At 39.3% G+C, this 15926-nt stretch overlaps 1 protein-coding gene and 1 pseudogene across 1 annotated transcript; both read right to left on the bottom strand.

Moving 5' to 3' along the window:
• Positions 1-1581: 1581 nt before the first annotated feature.
• Positions 1582-3979, bottom strand: LOC149138607 (plasma membrane ATPase 2-like; annotated as a pseudogene).
• Positions 3980-4752: 773 nt separating this feature from the next.
• Positions 4753-15617, bottom strand: LOC149138606 (cyclic nucleotide-gated ion channel 2-like). Its single transcript, XM_089450412.1, has 5 exons — positions 15586-15617; positions 15237-15463; positions 14797-15152; positions 5485-5700; positions 4753-4854 (listed from the first exon to the last, which is right to left on the bottom strand). The coding sequence occupies exons 1-5, from the start codon at positions 15615-15617 to the stop codon at positions 4753-4755; spliced, it is 933 nt and encodes a 310-aa protein (XP_089306538.1).
• Positions 15618-15926: the final 309 nt, after the last annotated feature.

Here is a 15926-nt window from a genome sequence, read left to right as displayed (position 1 = left end):
ATAAATAGTGATGAAGTTTAAAGTCTGTAATTTAAACTAGCTGTTTCAAAATTTTGTGATTTAGATGATTTAAATACCTCTGTATTTAAACTACTTTATACCTTCTCAAATAAATAATCATCTAAATAAATAATCATCTAACTTACACAATAGAATAAAACAAACAAAAATTCTAATATCGTAATTTTTCTTTTTGATATCTAATGGAATTGGCAACGGCAGTGGTATCGTACTTGCATTACACGGCGTCGAATCCCACCGACTGCCACTATAACCACTAGGAGGATCCCACGACTGCCACTATAACCGCTAGGAGGCACTGCCCAGCCCGCAAGAACATTGCTCAGGTTAAGACGAGATTGAACCCCTGACCTACACAATGGCAAGAACGACTTAGCAAACCATCCACTGGCCACAAGACCAAACCCTTGCGGGCTTAATATCTTAAATTTTATTTAAAATTAAAATTTTCTTTTGTAGAATTTTGTTAAAAAATAATATATATTTTTTAAAATTTCCATAATAATTTTATTTTTTAAATAATACCCTCCCTATACAAAATTTCATTTTCTACATTTTTGTAAAAAATAATATATATTTTTTAAGATTTCCATAATAATTTTATTTTTTAAATAATACCCTCCCGATATAAAATCTTTTATTGATTAGGATCTTATATTTTAGTAGATGGATTGAATAATATTGGGCTTATAGAGAATATTGATTGACAAGCTACGGCGTTTGATGTGTGTTGTTATTAAGGGATTAAGACCTTATATTTTAGCAAATGGATTGAATCATCATATGATTACGATATTGGATTCTAATACAAGCTTATGGAGAATATTGACTGACAAGCTATTGCCTTGGGGTGTGTTGTTATTAATGTTTTTACTATTTTATTATTATTATTTTTTAAATATATAATATTTTATTTATATGGTTTAATTTTCATAATGTAGTAAATTTTATTTCATTTGAAAATTAACTTTTAAAACAAGGAGCCACTGCCGTGGCGGTAGTCCCTGCTGGGGTCTGCAGGGAAGTGAAGAACTTGAAAAAGTTGGGCTAGCGGAAATTGTTCCAAGTCTGGAAAGGATGGGAGGCAGAGGTCAAGGAATAAATGGAGTTAACCAAATATTACATAGTAAGAAAATAGCTATGGGGCCAGTTTGTTGACTGGCATACATGCTGCAGAGCAGCGACCATTTGCATCCATCTGTCCAGGTATGACAAGAACGATTATGAACTTAAAGAAGCTTTATTTGAATGAAGATGCTAAACAGAAATGCAGAAAATGATTTAGGAACAGGGTTTGGAGATACAAAGTGATCCCTTTCAATAATGCTCAACCACAAATAAACATTCTGTTCAATGTTGATTGAAAAATTAATTGCCTATACTGAAAAATATCTTTAAATCTTAAAAGCAATAATTCATATAAGTCACTCAAGGCAAGCAGGTACTGTCAGCCGTAAATCATTTCACAATGGATGCAAACATTACATAGTAACAAAATAGCTATGGGGCCAGTTTGTTGACTGGACTATGTGAGAAGCACTTCTTGTTCCATGAGTTGCATCAGCAACAACAATTCCTATGTCTGTGTTTTTTAGCCTGCAATCATTTAATAATCTCGTAGTTATGCTCTGCAATGACCAGTCAAAATCAGGAAGGATATGGAATCAAACACTAATTAAGGAAATGAAAAAATAAAAGTATCTGAAAAAACACAGAAGTAAAAGATAATTGTTGCTCACCAGGGAAAACACTAGCAAAATCATCAGCCTTCTCTATCAGTTCATCAACTCGCGAAGTTGCAATTGATTCATCTTTGTCCTGACCTAGTAAAGAGGATGATGGGTACATGTTTTTACCCATGTCCAGTCGGCAAGCTGTCTCCTTGGCAATAGCCAATTGATCTCCTGATGAACATTTGCAAGTAAATAGTTAAATGTTGGCTTGTTGCATTACAAAAACAGTAGTGAAACTGATGACAACATAACCTCACCATACCTGTGATCATTTTGACATTTATACCAAGATTAAGAGCCCTTGTGATTGTTTCAGCATTGTCATGGCGTGGGGGATCAAAAAGAGGCATCAATCCAATAAAATGCCAGGGCCCTCCTGGACTCTCCTTCCTACCCTTTGGAACTTGCTGCAAAGATTTTGAGATAGCTATAAAAATATACTTAATCAACAAGAAGAACTTACTAGGAAGATTGAGCCCACGGATAAAGCAAAAGAAGCCATATTATTAACCTGATATGCAACTGCAAGAGAGTGAAGTCCTCGTTCAGCAAAGTTGTCAATAACTGTATGAACTCGCCGGTCAATTTGTGGCTTATTATGTGCGAGGTTAAGAATCTAGCAGAAGGTATTTGGTCATTTTAGTTTTAATAGAATGTGTACAAATAAGTTTTGAAACACTTTCTAAACAACACAGCCCATTACCAATGCAAGTTAAAAGTGGCATAAGACTAGGGTTGCCAATTTGAAATCCTTACCTATAACTATATGTTTTGAAGGCAAGTTCACGATATCGCTTTCAAAACATAGAAGTTGACATGCATGTGACTTAAATTAAAAATAATTGTGTAAAAATATGTATTCAAAAAATTTGTTTATATATATGTGGATAAATTAATCCATTAACAAGTATAGGTGTTGTGATTACCATGGAAACTGCATCAGAGATTATAGGTTGGTTCTCCAATAGAACGGTCAACTACAGGCAGATGAAGTCGGCATTGATCCTTCTCTGATGCAATAGATTATAGACGCTTTGCCTTCAGCGAAGACTTAAAAGCAAATGCCTGTTAATGCAAAATCAAAGTCAGAGTAAGCTGGAGCTCTCCAAGATGGTAAGTCCCAACTACCATGTTGGAACATAGCACTGGGGCTTTTGTAATCTGTGCAAGTGAACCGATTTGGAAAATTTTCAAATCAGTGAGCATGACCACTGCTTGATAGTTCATCCAGAAACCATCAATCCTAACTAATATTATGGTAGAACCAAATTTGCAAAAAACTGTCACGCCCATTGAATCTTTGAATAGTTACAGGGATTTGGAGTCTTGGATTACATAATCATACGTTCTGTCAATATATTTAGTTTGCCACCATGTTGTCAATAAATCAGGGTCACTGTGCTTAACTAGTATGTTATAATCAAATTACTTAATTAAGTCAGCTTATGCCATTGTTAGATGATCTGATTAAGGCTTTGTTAGCTTCATTAGAGGCATACGCTGGTGTATACACAAAACAGAGCTTAATTCTGAGGAAATAGTAAAACATTGGAAACACCATCTTATTAAAATTTGTGGAGAACGTTCATATCAAACCACAATTGCAAATGTGGGCCTTCATCGAGACTGGACCACCCCCAATTCTTGTCATTCTCCAATGAGCAGATCAAGAAGAAAATATTTTATTGATCTTAGTGCAAATTTTCGCAACATGCTGCCATAGATTTTTCGTTCTTCTTTGAGAGACCTGATGATGTTTGTAAAGTACTTGCAGGCTGATACTATTATTTAATTTGCCAAAAAATTATTGATGAACTTGCCATTCGCATGAAAAAACCTGTAAGGATGACGAGAAAATCCAGTGCGTACATATTGAACAACTACATGGTGATTAACCTACTGATCAGTGTTTGAAAACTGCTAATTCGACAATTAGACCGAACAAACTTCCAGCCTTGATGGCATATGCTGCAATGCCTACACCTTCCTAAGCTGATGTGAAAACACTCAAACACTTATACTAAAAACAGATATTCAACAAAACAACGAATTGAACTATAGTCTACTTTAAAAATATAGATAAGGTGGCAAAGTATAACAACTGAGCCAACCTTGGGATTATGCCTGTCACTGGATAGTCCACGCTTCTTCTTGTCTGTTTTCTCTTTTTTCCTCGAGGAGGTTCCAGATTGACGGGTTCTATGGGCCTTGTGAAATTGCTGCATTGTTCTTGTATAATCTGCAGTGATAAAAATAGCATAAACTCAAATCAAATGTCCAAATTTCCTCAGACAAAAATAAGTAAATAAATTGAAAAAGAAACACATATTTCTTCGTAAGTCTACTTTTGTTACTGCGACAAAAGGTTAAATGAACGAAAATCCCATTGTAATTTTGTTATTGCTGACAAAAGGTTAATGAACGAAACCCCATTGCCCTTGGAACGTTTAAGAGGGTGTCATGAAAAAAAAAGAAAAATCCTAGCAACCATTAAGTAATAAATAAATGGATGCTGCATATTTCAACCCAAACCCTAAACCCTGCAAATCCCGATGATGCAAGCTTGATATGTACATAACATAAATAAGCAGAGAGATAGATGCCAAGAATAACTGCATCAATCAACACAGAAACGTTAAAAGCAAGTCTCAGGCTTTACCTTTGAATTTTTCCGCGAAAATAAATTTAAAATCCTCGTTAATAGCAAGCTTAATGACTGAAAATGAATAGGGGGAGAAATACCAGAAGTTGACTATGAAAATCACATTGTATACCTGAGTAGCGAAAATAGGAATTCTAAGATAAATGAGTTCATGAGTGTGAGATTGCAAAGGTAAAATTGAGCTAAATGAATTAAATGCTTTGAATGAGAGCATGAAAAGACCTTGAACCATAGAAACCGTCAAAGTGATTCTCCTCCATAACTAGTTGACAAAATGAAACTCAACACAATGCAAGTTAAAAGTGGTATAAGACTAGTAGATCATCCTTGTCAAGGCTATAACATGAACAAGTTGCAATCGTTTGTGTTTTTGCATTCTCTATGCAGACATGCTGCTACTCTTTGGATAGCCAATACATACCAACACCCTCCAGCTACCTGTAAAAATCTTGGTCTCTTCAAAATGCCTCATTTAAACCCAAGAACCCCAGTTTCCACAATATGCATGATAATGGTTAAAGAGTTTCAAGGAAGAACTTGCTAATAAAAATATCAATGGATTGTTGTCTGTCTATCTGATTTATTGGTGTTGCAAAATTCTGCATGGGCCATGTATTACTGGCATAGCTATTTATATAGCAGAATTTTAATCTGGGAAAATTCAAAATTAATATACCTTGAACTCAAAATTCAGTAAACTCTAAGAGAAATTTGCAGCAGACACAAATTTAAACCATACATAAACATTAAAAAGCTTCCCCTTACACAAAATCCAATGAAAAATCCAGATATAAGTTATTGAAATGGATGTTATTTAACTGTTCCAAGGTTTTGACTTACATATAATCAAAATTTGTCAAAACACTAAAACATAATATACAACTCAAAACAACTGCAAGATTTGTAAGAAATAAACAACGCTTACTGAAATTTTTGTGATCTCATTATGGTTTGAAGCCTAAAGTTACATCAGATATTATAAAATATCACAATATACCATAAGATACTTTATATATAAGTTATTTTGAAAAATTTCTGATCTCAGAACGGTTGGAAGCTTGAACTTACATGGGACGCTATAAAATATGCTATCAAATTCACGGCAAATCCCCACCAAACTGTACCAAAAATGTAACCTGTTACTGTTTGCATCTGGCGCATGAGGCAGACAGAATGGTAAGCCTTGGGTAGATATTGAAATAAGAATATTAGGAGCAGCACTGTCATAATATAAGTGATTTCTCCCCTTTTTATAAGGTCTGGCACAACCAACCACAACACCACCTGCATAAATAAATAGGCATTCAATAGCAATACGAATTAGAATATGATAAAGTCTATGTAGGATTTATGGAAAAGATTAAATAATTATAATAAAAAAACTCTTTATACTTCAAGATAAGTTCATCTTTGCCTTCACCTAAAAAGATATCTCGATCTCTATATTTAAATAAAAATCAGAGAATCTAAGAATCTAGAAATATGTAAATCCAAAGACTGTCAATCCAAATGCTCTAAGAATTTAGTAAAATTCCAATCAACACCCAACTGTTCTAGGACTTTAGTAAAATGTCAATCAACACCCAGCTGCTATAAGAATTTAGAAAAATGTCAATCAACACCTGTTATAGACAATTTTGTGCCTTGCATGAATTGTCAATAATCCAAGGGATCCAAAGTCCCTAAACATGATGTTCCTACCCCTAGAGGAACAAGGTCAGCAAACCAACAGCTCTCAGATCAGTTCTCCACCTGAAAACACTCAAAAACAAGCAATCCTGAAATCAAAGCAGGTGCTCCACTAGGCCTCTGCGCTGAAACTCAACTCCTCCATGGTGTACCTGCGTTGCAAAGCAAGTGGAACAAAGGCCACCTGCGCTGAGCGAGATGGGACAAGTGGCACACTGAGTCATTGCTCTGGAATCTTCCAAAAATGACACTTAGATCAGGGATTTCACCTTGTGATGAGTCAGAGGCTCTGTTTCTCCAAGTGGAAGCAAGGTTCTCCAAGTGGACTCAAGAACTGAAGATCAACTGAAGAGAGAGAGGACACAAGGCAGCTACACATCAGTTGCAAGCTAACTCATCCTTTCTCAATTCATCTATATATTGAGCTCTCTCCTATGAGCTCAGGAGGCTGGAATTTTGTGCAAAGTAATGATATGCTGTTGGTTTCACTATAGAGCTATTGGGTGATTGCTTGAAGGAGGTGAAGAGGAGAAATTCTTTCTGCTGGGAGGTGTTGCTGGATTGGGGCCTTCAATGGTTGTAACCTTCTCAGAACTTTACTTCTTCATTAATAAAAGCTATTGAGGTTCTTCTATATGCACTTGTTTCAATAATGTATTGTGATAATTGTATATTTGATTTATGCTAATCCGTGAGTCAGTTATGATTGCATGCTTCTTGTAGATTCCTTCTTTGTTATTTTGCAGGATCTCATTGTAGCTGGGCCAGCAAAAGAGCAAGGAGCTGGGAGCAAGCGAGCAAAGAGAAGAGTTTGGATTCGACATTAAGCGCAAGGCAACGGTTAGTGCATTTCTTCATTCTCTCTTGCTTTCATAAAGAAGTAAACCTTAAGTAGTTTTCTTTACAGTTGTTGCTGAGGTACTATCACCCTTAGAGTGGGATAGGGACATCTGAATCGGATACTTTTCCCTACAACAAATTGGCGAATCTGCTGGGGATCGTATCTGTTTGATTGTTTGTAGTGTTTTGCTATTCATTTCCTGAACAAAAGAGTACCAAATCGAAAAGCTTTTGACTATATCAAAAGCGAAGTAGAGGGCAGCTACTCTAGCTCATTTTTGAGCATGTTCATGATTTGAAGAGCTGATCTACAAGGATCCTTGTAAGCTCTTAGTGATAGCTTTTCATCCTCCTAATCATCCCTTTGTGTGTGCTTGACTGATTGCTTCTGATTTGAGCAAAAACCGTGAATTTTTGAGAAAACTGTGACCCGGAAACTGAGAAAACGCAACTTTCGTTTTCCAAAGCAGGTAGTACACAGGCTACCTGCTTTGCAACGCAGGTCCCGAAGGGGCTACCTGCGCTGAGAGCCAGACTGGCTGAGCAGCACCTGCGTTGGCCCAATTTTGCCTTGAGCTGTTGGGGTTTCCTCCCTTTTTCTTGCCTGTTTTCACTATAGTTTTTTGCAGCAAGTTGTCTTTCTTGTACCTGCTCTGAAACCAACCTTACTTGCCATCATTCTGCCTCTGTTATATAACGAAATTGTACTTGTTCTTTTGTATTTCTTACATCATTTACGATTTCCCATAACGAAAGTGAACTAGTCTTGCTTTGGCCTCTTAGATCTGAACCTGTGTTAGCCATTTTGCTGGTCTAAAGAGTTAGCTTGTTTGCTGTCCATAGCTGATTACTCTTTTTACTTTCGTCATTATGGTTTGATTTCATGTATTTCCAGTGATTAGTCAAGTAAATCTTAAGGTGTCTTTTGATTTTGGACAAGCTTGTTTGTTTTCGCTTTAAATCGAAATCAAAGTTATATAACAACTTTCTTTTTGTAATACATCAACATTAAGAAAGGGAAAAGAAAATACATGCATTGTGCATTTTGCATTTGAAAAAGTTTGCATGATGATTTAGGAGAAAGTACATTAGTTTGTGCTGTATGAACTGTGTGAAAAGATTTGCCTTTCTTCTCCCTCAGTAGTTAAGATTTTCATCAGTCAAAAAGATTTGAAAAAGCTTGCTTCTCATCTTAGGCTGCATTTAGAAATTTGTCATATACATCTCGTGGTGAACCTTGGAAGGCAAACTTTAAAAAGATCAACTTAAAATATACTGAATGAACCTAACAATGCATTGTAACATAACGCAAACATATAGAGGTCTAGGTAGAGACGTGTTCCGGCGTCGTTAAACATAGTGACTGTCGATCTCTACGAAGGTGGGTGATTCCTCCTGAGAGTCGGTGGCACTAATACGGACTTGTGCTCCCGCATACCGTCACGTATATATTGGGAGACCCCTATAGGAACAAAGCCTTTATCCATAGGAAACCGTGTCGGCCGCCCTACTGATCGCGATGCAGTGAACACAGCATTCACGAAGATCGACCACCCGTACCGTAAAACGTATTCTGTGGTTTCGCGAAAGGTTTGGCACACCCTCTGCCTAGATCTCCAGAGCAGTGTCTTTTGGCCCTTTTCAAACTCTATAACTGAAAAGGTCCAACCGAGCATTTGTCACTTCGGGCTCGTTAATACATCGAAGGAGACTAGAGTCATCTTTAGCTTTTTCTCGACTCTTAAAACATGAAAAAGCAAAGTTATGTTTAAAAGCGTCTAATAAAATTCATTCAAATCGGAAACACAAATTTTCCCCTTTATATTTTAGTTGATCGAGTAATCCGCAATCGTGGAAGAAAGTCAATTGAATATCCGTCGTTCTCGGAGGCTTGCGAGTCAACCGTCTTTGTCTCCGGAATCGAAAACAATCCGGACAAAGCGAGCTCGTCGAACCAGTTCAAAATCTCCTTTAAAAGTTAGAACAAGTGTTCCAACAACATCTGAGATTCTGGTTACTCCAAACATTTCCGGAAACCCTGCCTCTATAGAAGAAGTTCAACCGCCACAGAAGGACAGTAATACTGATCCTAGTCTGGGGGCAAATACTTGTATAACTAAACCAGTTCCATCTGTAACTGGTCCAGAGAGTTTTGTTCCTCAAACATCTGTCACTGTCGATACAACCCCTTCTTCGGCACCGGAAATCTTTTACGGACCTGACGGTCTTCCTCTTCCACCTGGTATGATTGCGATAGAGGAAATTATAGAGGAACCGCAAGTATCCACTCCAACTCATTTTGGAGTAGGGGTCACTCTATTTCCTGCTACAACAGAAGTTTGTCCATCACCAGTGGAAGTTCCTGTAGAATCACTAGGCAATCAATTGGATAGACTCAAAATGTCTGAACAACCGTCAACATCTAGGACTGTGTCAAATGACACGGCGACGGCAGAATTACCTGCTGCAAATCCAACAATGTTCGCCGGCATACCATCTGTCCCAACTAGCTCTCAATCGCTAGAAGGAGTCCACCAAGGGACTATCTCGACGGTATGGTCTGTTCCTGTCTGTTCCGGAGTAATGTCTGGTAACTCTTATGGTGAGACTCATCAAATTGACCCTTTTGGGAATCAATTTAGGCCATCCAGTCCTCCAGGACAATCAATTTCCTTGAGTTCTGGATTGCCACCGTATGGGGGGCAGTATGCCTTTTCATTACCCCCTCCGGGAGGGTACCCATACGGGAGTTCTCAACCTTATTCAAGTTATGGTGGAATTGCAACGAGTAGTTGGGTACCTATGCTATCCCAACCACCAAGAGTTGTATATTCTATGCAACAGTGTGTACCTGTGACGAACATCCCAACTACACCGGCTATCGTAACCGTGTCGCAAGTTCAAATGATGCATGTTGTATGTCAACCTCAGATTTCTCAGGTTCTCATGCAACAGCCCCTTGACCCTGCGACCCAACCACAATCGCCTACTGGTGGGGCAACACAAGTACAATCGGGTACAATTACCCCACATCTTGGTCCAATGGTTAGTGTAGCGCAACAACCCATGGTCTCGCAACCGTGGATACTGCAATACCAACAGCCACAATTCCAACAAGTGTACCAAGGTTCTGAACAACAAATCTTTGCGAATACTGGACAACCATATATCCAAAATGGCCAAAATCAACCACTTTATAGTGGTCAAGTCCAGCAACCGTATCAATCATACCAACATCAACTCCATTATGCTGGTATGCAAAGACCAACTGTTCAGGCAATTCCATCGTACCCTGGTTATGCTTCCCCTAACTTGAATCAACAGTTACCATTCATGGCGACTTTAGAGTTGTCTGATTTACATCGGTTAACCAATGATCCAATTGCTTACGCCCCATGGTGGCCAGTGATCCCTCACAAACTTCCCTCTGACATTCCTAAATTCAATGGAAATCCAGGTGAAGACCCGTCGAATCATGTGATGACATTTCATCTATGGTGTTCGTCGAACACTTTAAATGATGATTCGATAAGGCTTCGCCTCTTTCAGAGGACATTGACAGGTCCAACGGCAAAATGGTATATAGAATTGCCAAGAGCTTCGTTCGACAATTTTAGCTCCCTTGCCACGACATTCTTAACCCACTTTCAATTACCAATAAGGTATGAAATGGGAACAGAAATATTGACTAACTTCAAACAGACAACCGCAACTCATATATCAGATCATATACATGAGTGGCGACGTCGACGAAGAATGGTTAAAACATACATTCCTGATCAGCTTTTAGCTGAGTGGTTTATAAAGTCGTTACTTCCGGCCATAACAGAAGATGTGGCAAAGGGGGGAGTCGTAACGGAAGAGCAGGTTATTGCTCGTGCACAATATTTGGACTTAGTATATACTCAGTCCGGCATGCTCTATGACAAAATACCAGACGCCCCTAGACCAGAGTTTTCAATCCCTCCTCCTCCTAAATCAAATAGTGACTCTCATGCCGGCGATGGCGTGATTGGCACGGCAAACACGAATCCGAAAAGGAACAATCAAAAGAAGGCCCGTAAAGATTCGAATCAAAATGCGCATGAAGAAATTCTTGCTTCGGAAGTGAATGCCGTATCGACAGATAAAGGCAGAGAAACCAATCAACCAGGAAGCAAGAAGAAGCAAAACAAAGGGAAAAAAGATCAAAGAAAGTCATCTCCTCGAAAAACTCCTCATAGAGAGGAGAAACCACCTGGGGGGTGTCACATATGTGACGATGATCATTGGACGACAGATTGCCCGTACAAAGCTGAGTTTAAAAGATTCGTAAAGAATCCGCATACTCCAGCTGTGTTGACTGATCCTTTTCCTGATCCAAGTCAAAATCTGGTTGATAGTGGAAATGCTTCCCCATCACAAGTTATGATGTTGTCAAGTTTTAAGCGCCAAGATGATGCTTTAATTTCAACATTAAACAAAAGCTATGGGAATTCGCAGTTGTTGAATGGCGAGAGAAAAGGTCGATCAAACAGTTCGACAACAGCTTCGACAGAAGTTATACCGCCATCCAATACAAGAAGCATTCCAACGATCCATGGATGCAATCATCCTCTCCAAATTATCGGAGTGATTTTCCTAAAAGGCCCTTCTTTAATGGGCACTGTTGCCCCACCACCGCCAAGTAATCTGGCTGAAATGGGCACAGTGGAATATGAAGCCTTCTATCTTTAATGGATCTAAAGCGTCGAGGATAGTTCCTATCTCAGGTCAACCTCGTTTAAAAAATGAAATGAAGAATTAAGAGGATAGTTCTTTATGATGTCAACCTCGTTAAAAAATGAAATGTCCCCTTAAGGATTAGGGGGCATATGCCTCGTCTGCATTATCATGCTAGGGGGCATCCATTCCGAGCAGTTTTAGCACATAGTTCATGCTCGTTAAAAAATAAACATAAGTTGTGAGCAATCTTCCCCTAGAGTTCAAGCTCACCCAGAAAAAATGAACCGGTAAATAACCTTGGTAAATGTAACCTTTGACAGCCATATTAAAGCCCTTGGTCGTGTTCTTGCAGTCTCACCTCCATCCGTTCATTTGGCCAATCGTTCATCTCCATATTTTTGTTTACCCATTTTGAGGAACAGCTGCGAAGAGTGATTTCACTTAGCCATCCTTGTGACACTGCCGTGATTGGAAAATTCCAACCTGTACCTGGAATCTGCTGCTATCCCTGTTCATCACTCGTTCCTCAAAAGACGAGTCTTCTTTGAGCTCTTTTCACTGACTCGTAAAATATGAAAAGTTTGCCGAGTTTTGGCCTTCCAGCTCGTTAAAGCGACCGGAAAGCTATCCCTCCTCTAGATTTTAATCTTTTTGGAGCTGAGGGATTATTGCACAAAAAGATCGAGCGCTTGTTTTGTTCGGCTCGTTAAAGGAATCAAAAATTCATCCCTTTTGTATTGTTTTATACTTTTTCGGACTTAAGGGATTAGATGACGAAAAAGGAATTCTGGAGTTGACTTTATGTACCTTTTCAGACTCTCTAAAAATGAAAAGGACCGAGTTATCCTTGTCGTTAGACTCGTTAAATTCATTAAATAGCGACAAACTTGTCTTTAGACGAGAACGAGTTTCCCTATCGCTAGGCTCGTTAAAACATAGCGATGGGCTTGCCCGAAGGGCAGGTTATAGAACAAGCATATGTTATCCTCCTCAAGCTTGATAAAAAAATAAAGAGGTACTGGTCAGCAATGACTGGGGAAAAATTGGGAGAACCTCACAGCTTTAATGGTAGCAAGTCGCTCTTGAACATGACACTTTGTCCTCCGTATCACATCGGGTTGGGTCGTTTCATTCACCGGTCTCATCACCATGGTCCTCGCCACACCATCCACATTTGGGGTAATGCTACCGATCCATCACATCAGTGTCGTTATATGTTCAAGAGATGTTGTTCTGCAAAGAGTCAACCGTGTCCCATCCACTGCCATACATTGTCCTTCATCCATTTCATGACCGCCACCCTGAATCATACATCACAGTTTGTTTTCACCTCATCACAATCACTAGCTCCATTCCGTGTCACTGATGTGGGATTCATTAAGGCCCTCCTTTGACGGATCGCTCCTTGTCGACATCAGCTCATTATCCAAGGAGTTGATCTAGGAACAGCCCCTTAAGTACTTTGAAGCTTGCATGCCTCAGTGGCAAGTTTCTCACTTCCGGCGACAGGTATACATCAATGACCTTCGACCAGAAGATTTTGCATGGTGGTCGACGCCAAGTCCTTTATTCCCACCATGTGAATTGTATTGTCGTACCTTGAGGGTCATCATCCTTATCGGTGATTCCTCTCGCGCTTGTTAACGGTTTACATCATTGACCGGTAATCAAGCGATGTTTTTCCATGTTCGACTTCAAGAAATTCTCACATGGATCGACTTGTACATCGAGTGAAGATCGGAAGAGATTGAAGACCCCGGATCTAGTTTCATCCATCCGGGCTGCGATATATATTCAGGATATAAAGACATTTGATATGTACATCATTGCAGCAGATGATCATCCTTCTCAAAGGATGATAATTTCAGCAGAGAATTATCAGTCTACCATCAGACGATCGTCTGTTCTATGTACCAAAATGAATTTATAAAGCTGAGCATGGGAATGCCCGCCTCAGCTAGATCATGAAAAAGTATGAAAAATAATGTATTGTATTGTATCTTATTACAGGACACTTCTCAGCAGATTGAATGAACTTCGGATCCTCCTAATAAAGCATTTCACCCGATAAACGACCTCATACTTTAGGGGGCATCTGTTATAGACAATTTTGTGCCTTGCATGAATTGTCAATAATCCAAGGGATCCAAAGTCCCTAAACATGATGTTCCTACCCCTAGAGGAACAAGGTCAGCAAACCAACAGCTCTCAGATCAGTTCTCCACCTGAAAACACTCAAAAACAAGCAATCCTGAAATCGAAGCAGGTGCTCCACTAGGCCTCTGCGCTGAAACTCAACTCCTCCATGGTGTACCTGCGTTGCAAAGCAAGTGGAACAAAGGCCACCTGCGCTGAGCGAGATGGGACAAGTGGCACACTGAGTCATTGCTCTGGAATCTTCCAAAAATGACACTTGGATCAGGGATTTCGCCTTGTGATGAGTCAGAGGCTTTGTTTCTCCAAGTGGAAGCAAGGTTCTCCAAGTGGACTCAAGAATTGAAGATCAACTGAAGAGAGAGAGGACACAAGGCAGCTACACATCAGTTGCAAGCTGACTCATCCTTTCTCAATTCATCTATATATTGAGCTCTCTCCTATGAGCTCAGGAGGCTGGAATTTTGTGCAAAGTAATGATATGCTGTTGGTTTCACTATAGAGCTATTGGGTGATTTCTTGAAGGAGGTGAAGAGGAGAAATTCTTTCTGCTGCGAGGTGTTGCTGGATTGGGGCCTTCAATGGTTGTAACCTTCTCAGAACTTTACTTCTTCATTAATAAAAGCTATTGAGGTTCTTCTATATGCACTTGTTTCAATAATGTATTGTGATAATTGTATATTTGATTTATGCTAATCCGTGAGTCAGTTATGATTGCATGCTTCTCGTAGATTCCTTCTTTGTTATTTTGCAGGATCTCATTGTAGCTGGGCCAGCAAAAGAGCAAGGAGCTGGGAGCAAGCAAGCAAAGAGAAGAGTTTGGATTCGACATTAAGCGCAAGGCAACGGTTAGTGCATTTCTTCATTCTCTCTTGCTTTCATAAAGAAGTAAACCTTAAGTAGTTTTCTTTACAGTTGTTGCTGAGGTACTATCACCCTTAGAGTGGGATAGGGTCATCCGAATCGGATACTTTTCCCTACAACAACACCCACCTGTGGAAGTGGCAGTATGACAAATATATCAAACCAAAAGCCTTTGAGAGAACGCAAGTAATGGAGAGCAATTAAACGAGCATCCGAAACAAGTTTCCCAGAGCCCAATACAAGTGATTCCTTTGACACATATGCAAGCCTGAGCTGCAACCAAATATGCCATAAATGCAAGGGATCAGTGGTAGAACGCAGAACAGTCACGAGAACAGCGAACTTCCCATCTAGGTAGATGCACATTAGTTGTTTACTAATGGATAGAACATAAAAGAAAAGGGGGTCAATTGCTAATCCAATGGCACACACAGGAAGAATAATCATGTTCCATGTCTGGATGGGTTTGCTTCTTGGGTCCAATACTATTTCAAATATCCATTTATCTGTCTTCCTTCAGTGCAGGCATGGCTGATGAACTTGGCATTCGGTTGGAAAAGCAGAGGAACCTGCATTGGCTTCCCAGTGGAGATGGTTGCTCTTATTACAGCTAATGGAATGGAAAGCTGGAGTTTCTATCTGGGTGCAAGCAAAACACTCCTCTGCTGATGTGCCTCCAGATCTTGACAGGGCAGGAGAGGCCACTGCTGCCATTGATTCTTCCCCTGCTCCTTGAGATATATTGCCTCCAGGAGGTGTTGAATTTTCTGTGCCCCTTGAAGTTTTGGAAAGCCATCTGCAAATATACTTCAGGTCCAGTCAGCGCATTCTATTGCAAGATCTTAGTTGCAGCTACTCTATAACTATTTTTCAATCAAGCAGACTAGAACATTGAATATAGGAATTTAGATTACTTACCCTGCAGCTATAGTGTTCAAAAAGGATGACATGGTTCTGGTTGTTATACCATTCTATGACATAATGGTTATTCCAATGAATAAATTTCCAAGCCAAAAGACCAGGTGGAATCTCAGTCCTGAATCAACACACAGGAAAAGGATTTAGGATTATATAGCAATCTTGCAAATCAAAGCATTGCGGCCTTTCCTTTATATTCAGGTTTAAACACACAGGAAAAGGATTTAGGATTATGTAACACGTTGTACTTTATGCATTTATGCAGATCACTCCAGATTTAGTGAAAACGTAGTTAATGCAGGTAGGGCATCAGCATGAGAGGAATCTGAGAAATCTGTTGA

The sequence above is a fragment of the Pinus tabuliformis genome, chromosome X (genome assembly GCF_031772625.1).
Source record: "Pinus tabuliformis cultivar Carrire ecotype Pingquan chromosome X, CPIR1, whole genome shotgun sequence".
NCBI classification, from domain to species: Eukaryota; Viridiplantae; Streptophyta; class Pinopsida; order Pinales; family Pinaceae; genus Pinus; species Pinus tabuliformis.
This window is presented reverse-complemented; position numbering and strand designations above follow the sequence as displayed.

Coding starts and splice junctions, on each gene's coding strand:
- LOC149138606 (XM_089450412.1), bottom strand. CDS start 15,617: ATGTCATCCTTTTTGAACACTATAGCTGCAGG. Junction 15,464..15,585: donor TTGAACACTATAGCTGCAGG/GTAAGTAATCTA, acceptor GTATATTTGCAG/ATGGCTTTCCAAAACTTCAA. Junction 15,153..15,236: donor CCACTGGGAAGCCAATGCAG/GTTCCTCTGCTT, acceptor TATTTGAAATAG/TATTGGACCCAAGAAGCAAA.